Source organism: Crotalus tigris, unplaced genomic scaffold, assembly GCF_016545835.1.
Source record: "Crotalus tigris isolate CLP2741 ecotype Arizona unplaced genomic scaffold, ASM1654583v1 scf7180000024427.8105951120:4207309, whole genome shotgun sequence".
In the NCBI taxonomy this organism is placed as follows: domain Eukaryota; kingdom Metazoa; phylum Chordata; class Lepidosauria; order Squamata; family Viperidae; genus Crotalus; species Crotalus tigris.
Window position 1 is genome coordinate 3,386,637 of NW_024100595.1, and position 10,420 is coordinate 3,397,056.

The following is a 10,420-nucleotide window of genomic DNA, read 5'->3' on the forward strand; positions in this document are numbered from 1 at the left end:
ATATAGATAGTGGTAATAAACACTTCTGTGGTTTGGACTCAACAAATTTGCCTGATTATTTGTCCCTGACAGATGACTTTTGTCAGTCAATCAAGCTTTATATATTTTTCCATCCGATTATTTTACTATTCTAAATTTCCTTGATTTTGAAAAATGTCCCCAGGGCATATTCTTCAAAGGTGCACTGTGCTTTCTTCTGTTCCACACTTAAGAGAATGTCTTATCTAAAACAACAGCTGCCTATAAAAAAGAATGACAATATTTTGGTTTTGTTTTTTTTTAGCAACACACATGCGAATCCCAAGTTACGATGCAGTTATCATCTGCATTTTTAATAATTAAAAACTGCAGTCAGGTTATTAAGATCCTCAGCAACAACACTCCTAATCAGCCGTTCTAGCCAATCTCTTTATGTCAGGGAATTGCACAGTGGCGTCCAAATGAAGTCAGAGACGCTGACACGAACTTGTAGTTTTATATAAATAAATACATTTGACATCTGTATTTATAGCAGACAAGGTAGTCAGGCACACACTAAGATCATGAGGTAAATTGTCAGGTAAACCACAGAACAGCATACAGAGTACACAGAAGAGAAAAGGCGGGAAAAAAGGGAAACCCTCTTCTCACCCAGCAACCAATCATAGTGCGGATTGCCTCATACAGGAATCCGCACTCTCCAACCAATGAACTACAACTGTGTGTTCTGGCCCACTATACACTTTACAGTTCCAACTATTATGTTAAATATCTTAACACTTTAACACTGAAACTCTAATCCTACACATGTGGTCTCTTTCGCCCCCCCCTCCCCTTTTCTGGATATTTTTTTTTTCTAGGAGAAATCTTCTTCTCCCTTGAAACTACTAAAGCTATATGTGAGTTTTGTATTGGTTGTTTGGGTTGCTTTTGTAATCCCTTCCTTTGCTTAGCTAAGACCAATTTCTACGCTTTGGCCCTATCCCCTTTCTTCCCTTAAAACACTATAGGTGCAACATTAAGATTTTTTTTAATCTAAAAAAACCTGATCACATGGTTACTGATTTATATCTTAATCCTGCTTTGAAGTATAGAATTTCAGTCAAAAAGATACACAATGGAAACCCCAGTTCCCTTCCTTAGGTTTCAATGGAATCAAATCTTTCTTGAAACAAGATGAGAGAGAAGGATTTCTTCAACCTTTGGCAGGGTTCTCTCTCTCTCTCTCTCTCTCTCTCTCTCTCTCTCTCTCTCTCTCTCTCTCTCTCTCTCTCTCTCTCTCTCTCTCTCTCTCTCTCTCTCTCTCTCTCTCTCTCTCTCTCTCTCTCTCTCTCTCTCTCTCTCCCTCCCTCCCTCCCTCTCCCTCCCTCTCACCCTCTCTCCTATCTATCTATCATCCATCCATCCATCCATCCATCCATCTATCTATCTATCTATCTATCTATGCTTTGCCTCTGTAACCATCTCCTCATTTTCTTCCTTAGCACTCCACCCTATCTCGCAAGTTTGTGGAGGTGATGACAGAATATAACACAACTCAGTCTAAATATCGAGATCGATGCAAAGATCGTATCCAGAGACAGCTGGAGATAAGTATGTCTGTTTATCTTTCTAAGTGTTTGGCTAAAAAAAGGGTCCAAATGCAGTTCCTTTAAAAAAAACAAACGAACCCTTCATTTTGTCCCTATATAGTAAAATATTAAATGCATTCCCCCAGAAGAGATGGATCGTACAGGCTGGAAATGGTGGTGGTGGGGAACCTCTGTGACATTAGTTGTAAGAAAGATGAGAGCAGTACATAAATGTTTCTGTTTCTGACATGAATAAATAAACAAAGAAGCACGTAAATAAGTGCAGAGTGGAACTTATAGAAGAGAATATTTATAGCTCAGGGTTGAATTGTGGGGTTCTTGGTCTTTTGGTCTTTTGTGGGGTTCTTGGTCTTTTCTGAGCTCAGTTGTTTTCTTGCAGATGTTTCATTGCCCAACTAGGTAACATCATCAGTGCTAGTAAGTATATAAGTGAGTGAGCCCCTCTTTGAGGGAGATGGGCAGTTTAGAAACATGAAATATAAATGCATAAAAATAAACATAAACAGGAATAAAACTCTACACTGACTAGCATTAATGATGTTACCTAGTCAGGTAATGAAATGTCTGCAACCCTGTTTTGAAACCCGACAGATTAGGCTTCACCTAGAGCTCAGAAGGTATGCTCCTCCAAAGAAGGTGGATGGCATTTGAACATGCCTCCTTCCAAGTCTTGCAGTTGGCAGAGTCCTTAGTGAAGGGATCTAAAGTGAGCCCCTTGCGCATGGTGATCCAAATGAGATCTGGTTCCTATGCCAATGCATAGCAGCATAACCTTGTACTAGCCATTGATGGGAAACTCCCTTTGAGGAATGAGAATTTTAAACATCTACGGTCTAGAAACAAGAAGAATGAAAAAACAAATTCAGGCATTTCCTCCTTAACCAGATTGGGAGGCAAGGCAGTTTGGGAATTAGCCCAGAAGCAAGCTGGATCCTGTGTGACAGTGCTTTTACCCTACCGTGCAATTGTTCGTCATGACTCTGATTTTCCTTCTTGCAGCTGGCAGGACAACAACCAATGAAGAGTTAGAAGACATGCTAGAGAGTGGCAAATTGGCGATTTTCACTGACGACGTATGTATCTAGGGCCTCAGTTGGCTTCCTTGTTCTCTTGGGGTTAGCAGAACAGGTAGAACGCAGCTTGGGAAGCATGTGAAGTTGCTGAACATTTCAAAGATGGATCTCACGTGGTTGAAAGGTGGCTGCAATAGCAAGAATTTGTAGACACTATGAGAATAGCTCTGCTGGATCAAGGCCATTGTATCCCAGGATTTTGTTCCTCTGTCAGTCAACCACAGGTCTTTACAAGCAGATGATGGGAGACATATCCTCTCCCATCCTTTTCCTCCTGCAATTTGGAGCCATTGTGTCCCTAATCCAGGGCTAGTGTTAAATCACTAAAACCAACAACCCTTGACTGACCTTTTCTCCATGACCTTACCCAGTCTTTGAAAGCCTCCCAAATTTGTGACCTTCACCACATCTTGTGTACTGACTCCCACAGGCAAATTACATGCTGTGGAAGAAGTGCTTTCTCTTGTCAGTTCTGTCACTCATTATCCTTGGATGTTTGAGGAATGGAAAGAAATCTTTTCTTTGACCATGTTCTCCGTCTGATTTCGTGGTTGAAATCCAGTTGCCAGAATCCAAGGAAGTAAGGGAGATCTTTAGTGGGGGGGGGGGCAGGGGCAGGGAGAGACCAGGGCAGAAATATCTCACCATCTCCTTATCAGAACTCCTCCTCCTCCTCCTCCTCCTCCTCCTCCTCCTCCTCCTCCTCCTCCTCTTTCTCTCTCTCTCTTTAAAGCTGTAATTCCTACCTTCAATCATCTATAAGAGGCACCTCTTGTTCTGTACTGGTGTCCATGTTAGCTTTCATTGTTCCAAATTACTAACCAAAGGATGGGCAGAAAGAGAGGATAGTAGGCTGGAGCAGTTGTTGGATTGATGCTCACTGCTAGATTCTCTCCTGTCTTCTAATCATGTGTCTTCTAACCGTGTGGCTTTCTTCAGATCAAAATGGACTCACAGATGACGAAGCAGGCCCTGAACGAGATCGAAACCCGGCACAACGAGATCATCAAACTGGAAACCAGCATTCGGGAGCTCCATGACATGTTTGTGGACATGGCTATGTTGGTCGAGAGTCAGGTATGGAAGACAAAGGTAGAAAGAGCTGGATGGCCGTGTCAGGTTATCTTTCAAGATTGCCTGGACTATTCAGTTTGTTCAGGTGGAAAGCTGGGAAGAGAGGACACAATGAAAGATTAGCCCAAATAACTTCAGAAACACTCCAGGAATTCTTTGTTCAATATAGGTCTCCTAATGCGAGGCTATTCCTTTAAAATCCTGCACAATGTCGCAGCCAGGTATCTCCTGCATTGCACTGAGGTCTGTTTCTAAGGCTAATGCCCCTTCTTGGAAGCCAGGTGTTGACCAATGGCGAGTCAGTGTTTATCATTAGTGGGATCTACCAATGACTTTCGTTTGCCACCAGGCCAAAAGCCAAAACGATCATCTTTACAGAAGCAACAGGTGGAAACTAAGCAAGGAGAGAAGCAACCTAGAACTAAGGAGAAACTTCCTGACATTAGAACAATTAACCAGTGGAGCAACCTGCCTCCAGAAGCAGTGAATGCTCCAACACTGGAAGTTTTTAAGAAGAGACTGGAGAGCCATTTGTCCAAAATGGTATAGGGTTTCCTGCCTAAGCAGGGGGTTGGACTAAATGACCTCCAAGGTCCCTTCCATTATTATTATTATTAGAGCCAAGTTCTTTAAAGAGCTAAGTTCACTTAATATGAACTTAGGTTATGTTGAAGCTCTTTAGGTACTGTTCCTTAACAATCATTTTAACGCTTTTGAAATATTGTTCTTGCTGATGCAGATTCTTTCTTCTCCTGTGCTATTGTTTCATTTAATTGTACCTCTTTGTAATCTAATTCATACTCATATTTTTAATTGTATGTTTTTGGTAAGCTGTCCCAGGAATGTAGGATATATACAGGTACTCTCTGACTTATGACCACAATTGAACCCAAATTTTTGTTGCTAAGTAAGGCAGTTGTTAAGTGAGTTCTGTCTCGTTTTTCTGCCGCAGTTGTTTAGTGAATCACCGCAGTTGTTAAACAAACTATGCAATCTTCAAGCAGATCTGGCTTCCCCCATTGACTTTGATTGTCTAAAGCCAAAGGGAAGGTTACAAATGGTGATTATAAGACCCAGGGACAGTGCAGTGGTCATAAATATATGCCAGTTGCCAAGCACACTAATGCTGATCATATGACCACGGGGATGCTACAGGTGTAAGTGTGAAAAATGGTGTAAATCACTTTTTTCAATGCCATTGTAACTTCAAACAGTTGCTAAATAAATGGTTGTAAGTTGAGGACTGCCTGTATTTCATATCATGTGTGAGGGATTGATATACTGACCACTCTTCTGTGGTCACTTCTAAGGGGGGGGGCAGTTTGCAAAAATTGCTGATCCTTAGGTATCCAAAATTTTATCATCTTGCACAAGGGGTGTTATTAGCAGATTTGGAGACATCAGAAAGTTTGTAGAACTCTCCCCCCCAAACAAAACACACACATACACATACACACACACAGAGAGAGAGAACTTAGTGAGGAGCAAGCACTGTAGATGGATACAGAATAAGCTGCCTCTGGTAGGCTGTGCAGTGGGGAAACCAGGAGTGCCAGGGAACAGATTGGAAGATTTTGAAGAAAGTTGCAGAACGACATTCACTTGCAGATTCCTCACACACGTGATGAAACAGAGAATGAAAATGGAGTCACTGGGGACTGCAGTCATCCCTCCTCCTCCGCCGCCCCTGTCAGCCAAAACCAGTGCAGAAAAAAATTTACTGTGGGATTGTGGTTTGGAATCATAACCATCAACATCTCTTCGCTTCCCAGAATTCAACCCTTCCTGGAAGCAACGCTTTCTTTCTCTCACACACACTCACACATGCTGGAAAGCTCTGCCCTCAATTCTCTGATGAGGGGAGGTCTGCAACTAGTCAGCGCTGAGAAGGAAAAGAGAGAGGGAGGGAGGGATGGAGAGAGACAGAGAGAGGGAGGGAGGGAGGGAGGGAGAGAGGGAGAGAAAGGGAGGGAGAGAGAGAAACAGAGAGAGACAGAGGGAGAGAGAGAGAGAGAGGGAGAGAGAGATTCCAGCACAAATGCCTGTGTCCTTTGGGGCTCAAATATAACATGTACGAAGCAAAGCCACTAAACCAGCATAATGGATGAATACTATGAATTACAACGTCTATGGAGATTCTCAATCATCCAGGTCACGATTGTCCCAAAAGTGGCAGAACTGAAGAAGCTTCTTAGGATGAGAAGCGAAACGTTTTCAGAGAAAAAAACAAGAAAATCCAGTTGCCTTTTGGAAAAAGCACCTTTGGGACAACCCTGAACTACAAATTAACTCTGTAAACTACAGTGTATTACAAATTAAATTTATTTATTCAGTGAATAAGTAAGAATAAATAACACTCAGTCTACAGAAAGGATTGGCCTTCCATAGTTTCAGATTCCCAGCTGGTTGTCAAGCTGAGGATGATATGCCACTAGTCCTTGCCCTTAGTGTCCTTAAGATAATATTTTGTAGGCTATTCCTACACTTGTCGAGGATATTGAGTGTACAGCTGGTCCTACCTTGACTTTTGTTCTCCTTATTTCAGGGGGAGATGATTGACCGCATCGAGTACAATGTTGAGCACTCCGTGGATTATGTGGAAAGAGCCGTCTCTGACACCAAGAAAGCTGTAAAATACCAGAGCAAGGCTCGAAGGGTGAGTAAGTGGACCTGGCTATCATCAGAAGCATGGGATTTGGGGATTTTGGTAGCCGGAAAGGGAACGATACTTTCACCTATTTACGAAGGTGTGATCTGAAGATAAGACAGGCAGGAGGGCTAAAAGTTAAGGAAAGAACAGGAGATCAAAGAAGGACAAGGAAATGGGGGAAAAAAAGGAATAATATGAAAAGCAAAGAGGCTTATGTGGTTATCCATTGGACCTAGGTGTGGAACACATACAGGGAGAAACACTCACTTTTTATGTTTTGGGACTGAATTGCAGACCACTAGATCAGGGACCCCCCAATACCTGGTCCATGGACCGGTACTGGGCCGCAGCATGCCAGCAACTGGTCCACACAAACAAGCAAAGCCCCATCCATGGGATGCAGGCAGCTCACAAAACCACACACTCTCCGGTCCGTGGAAAAACCTTTCTCCACAGAACTGGTCCCTGGTGCTCACAAGGCTGGGGACCTCTGCACTAGATCACTAAGCAAAGCAAGGCGAGGAGAAGGAGAATGGGTTGGTATGTTGTTTGCTTACTGAGCCATTTTTAAATCAAAATTAAATAAAAAAAATTGTAGTTGATAAAATACAAGGCAGGAATCTGCTCCAATGAAAGTGTTTTTTCCCCTATGGTTTACTTTTATGTGCCAACCCGTAGGTTTTAAATGGTGAATCTGTCATAGTAGCATGATGGAACACCTTTTGGAGGTCAAGCTTCATAGATTTTATCCAATGCATTACTAATACTTCTTTGTCTTTTTTCTCTTTTGTCTCTCTCTCTCTGTCCCTCCCTGTCCCTCTCTCTCTCTCTCTCTCCTTCTGTTCTCTTTCTCTATCTTGCTCCGTGGATTTTCTTGGGTAATGTAGAAGAAAATAATGATTATAATTTGTTGTGTGGTTCTTGGTATAGTACTGGCCTCCTCCATTGGGGGCACTCTTGGGTTGTAAATTAAAGCAAAAAAATATTAATAATAATATAATAATAATTTAAAAATTGTACATGCAGTGGATATAACAGCACATGTTCCAGCTACCTATAGATAAAAACAACTTTATTGGGTCAGCAAATCTAAGTTTGTTGTTCGGCATCCATCTCTTCATCCATTTTTACTCATTTGCTGGGCACCAGGCTACCACCCAGAATATTCAGGTATTCTGGGCCTCATCCGGGGGCCTTGTTGTCACACTGTCCTTCCCACAGCACCATGGTCCCAACCGTGTGATTCTTGCCTGCTCCACAGACTTTTCTCCCCTTTCATTCATCTCAGCGGTGAACCCCCTGGGAAGGAATGGCTCATGGCCTTCTTTTCCTACATGGCACGGGAGAGAGCATAGCCATGAACCCAGCATTCATCTTTGTCAGGCCATCATTTACAATACACAGAGGTAGGAGAAAATGTGAAATACTTTAGTACTCACGCTTGGTATATCAAGAACTAGCTTAAGGCCACAATCTAGTACATTCCCCCCCCCCCCCCGTCATTTAATGTCACACAGCAGTAGCCAGTTGCTCAGATCACCAGTCCTTGCTGAAGGAAAAGAAACGTTTATACATACCATCAACCAATGCTGATCTTTCTCTTTCCATAAATGAAATGGGAATAGCCATGTGCTGTCGGTCCTTAGGGCAACATAGCACATGATTTCCAGGAAGAGGTGTTTTTTAAAAAAAAAAAATCAGATTTTTCAGAAATGTGAAAATTTTCATTCTTAGGTACCTGGAAAAAAAATTAAGTCAGTTCTCAGGGCACAATCTACTCACCTGCTGCACCTTCCTTCATATGCAGACCTTGCAACCCTGGTATAACCAGCCTCATTGCCTTCCCTTGGCAGAAATCTGCATTAGCTCCAGGGCTAGCTAAGCCTGATGACACACTGAAGGGACCAACTCAATTCCTCAGCTATCAAGGGACGCCAGCATCCTTGAGAACTCTTGGGACTCAATTTCCCAGGCGCTCTCAGTGATGGCTCCTGTGATACACAAGGTGGGATGCAACTCTGGGAGACAGTGGGTACACCAACACAGTTCCGTTTTCCAAAAGAGCGTGCTTGAGCACCATTTGCAAGATTTAGCAAATAGATGACTACGGTGTTCATCTCGACGTGACACTGTTAAGCAATACTACAACCATCTGGTTTATTGTGACTGAAGGAATGGAAATTTCAGCAGTTCGTCACCAAGTCCTCTCAGGATAGCAAGAGCATGATTTCCAATCTTATCCAGAACTCTAGAGACTCATGTATTTAAAAATTAAGAAATAGTGATCATGGCATCCAGTCAAACCATGTACATACTGGTATAAAATTCTGAATTTCTGCTAGTTCAGAATAATTTTGCAAGGCTGCATTGTCCTCATTGCAGCTTTTGCACCTAGGGGCCAAGGAATAATTTGTTTCACTGGCTATCCAACAATTGTAAGAAATTAAACAGAAATTAAATCCAAATACAGCCTTCAATATAGATCCAAACCAGATGTGATGTCACTCACTTAGGTTGACCTGGTATGCATGTTTTTTTTTTTTTACACCAATAGAAGGCTGGGGTGAACTAGGTTAGATTAGGACTGGGAGGAGGGTGGGGTGGAATTGACATTTAGAGTATTTGATATTGTTAGACTGCCAGAAGGAATTATGACCTGGGCTCCATTTAGGAGGAAAGGACTTTCCATTTCAAAAGCCAAGTGTGAGGATTCTTATGAAGGTTGGATGTCTTCTGCCCTCTTGAATAGACCCAGTTCAGTTCACACTACCCTCTCTGCCTTTAATCTTTTTTAAAAAACCTGTATATACCAGGGTCAACCATACAACTAACTTCAGATCCAGTTTGGTTTCTTGAGGACCAAAAGAAGTAGCTCCGGGCTATGATACATCTTCAGAAATATGACGCACAGGAATGACTTATAACTTTATGTTTTGGATTTTTCTAAAAAAAAATTTTTTAAAAAAAAAAACTTCTTCGCACATCAAGAAGTATTAGCCTTCAGCTAATTTTCTCCTAGTTGGAGCAATTCATTCTCTAGAGGCCCCACGTCGTGTGGTATTTTTGAGGCTACCATTAATTCCAGAGTAACTGAGAAATAGCTCAGGCCTCTTGGGATTCTGATGCCAGAAATCAATGAACAGTTTAGGAAAACTATTTGTTTTCTGATAACTCACTAAACTTGACAGTGTATGATTGCTATGTGTTCTTTTGTAAACCGAGAGAGGAAGGAAAGCCTGCAGCCTCTGTTGCTTTCACAGCAAAATATGATGGCCACTAATGTAGAGAAGTGATCCATTGATTCCACCCCTTGTAAATAGATCCCAGTGAATCATCTAGAAGGTGCTGCTTCATACATTATGACAACTACTTGGCACCATTAGGAACCATTCCTGATAGCCTGGGTGCTGGTAAGACGCCATTTTTCTTTTATTTTTACTGTGTGTGTCTCTTCCTCTCTCTCTCTCTCTCTCTCTCTGTGTGTGTATGTGTGTGTGCGCGCGTGCCTTGACAGACTTTACATCCAGCCTAATGAGGTAAATGTTCACATTTCCACTTTCCAAGATAGAAAAGAAAGAATGCATATTTGAATCAGGCAGAGGAAGGAAGGAAAGAAGGAAGGGAGGGGGGGAGGGAAGGAAGGAGGAAAGAAGAAAGAAAAAGGAAGGGAAGGAAGGAAAAAGAAAGAGAAAGAGAGGAAAGAAAGAAAGAAAGAAAGAAAGAAAGAAAGAAAGAAAGAAAGATAGAAAGAAAGAAAGAAAGAAAGAAAGGAAATATGTTCTCTTCAAGATGGTTAGCATGTTGGGGGGGAAACCTTGGCCTGCCTCCCACCCCGCCACTCCCGATATGCTAGTCTCCTGTGGAATTTTTGTTTTTCATCCCACTCTCTCCCACCTCCTTCTCAATTTGGTACAGTCCATGAAGTGTTTTGCCCCTTAAATCAACTAAATGCCAAAGTTGGCTCTTAATTCCAAATACATGTGCTTATCCACACAGGTTTAAAATCTGTTGTGCCTATTTCTCCACCCATCCCCGCCCATGTAGTCTTCCCT

General features: G+C 42.2%; 1 protein-coding gene across 2 annotated transcripts in view; it reads left to right on the forward strand.

The window, feature by feature from the left end:
• Positions 1-9,983, forward strand: part of STX1B (syntaxin 1B) — a 71,102-nt gene extending 61,119 nt beyond the window's left edge. The window contains exons 6-10 of one of the 2 annotated variants that reach the window (XM_039330489.1): positions 1,464-1,572; positions 2,571-2,644; positions 3,584-3,721; positions 6,264-6,374; positions 9,689-9,983. In XM_039330489.1, coding sequence (XP_039186423.1) covers positions 1,464-1,572; positions 2,571-2,644; positions 3,584-3,721; positions 6,264-6,374; positions 9,689-9,751 — 495 coding nt within the window. In that variant the 3' untranslated portion in view covers positions 9,752-9,983. Of the gene's footprint in view, positions 1-1,463; positions 1,573-2,570; positions 2,645-3,583; positions 3,722-6,263; positions 6,375-7,255; positions 7,856-9,688 lie in introns of those variants that run through there. The other variant, XM_039330488.1, reaches the window with a different exon arrangement.
• Positions 9,984-10,420: the final 437 nt, after the last annotated feature.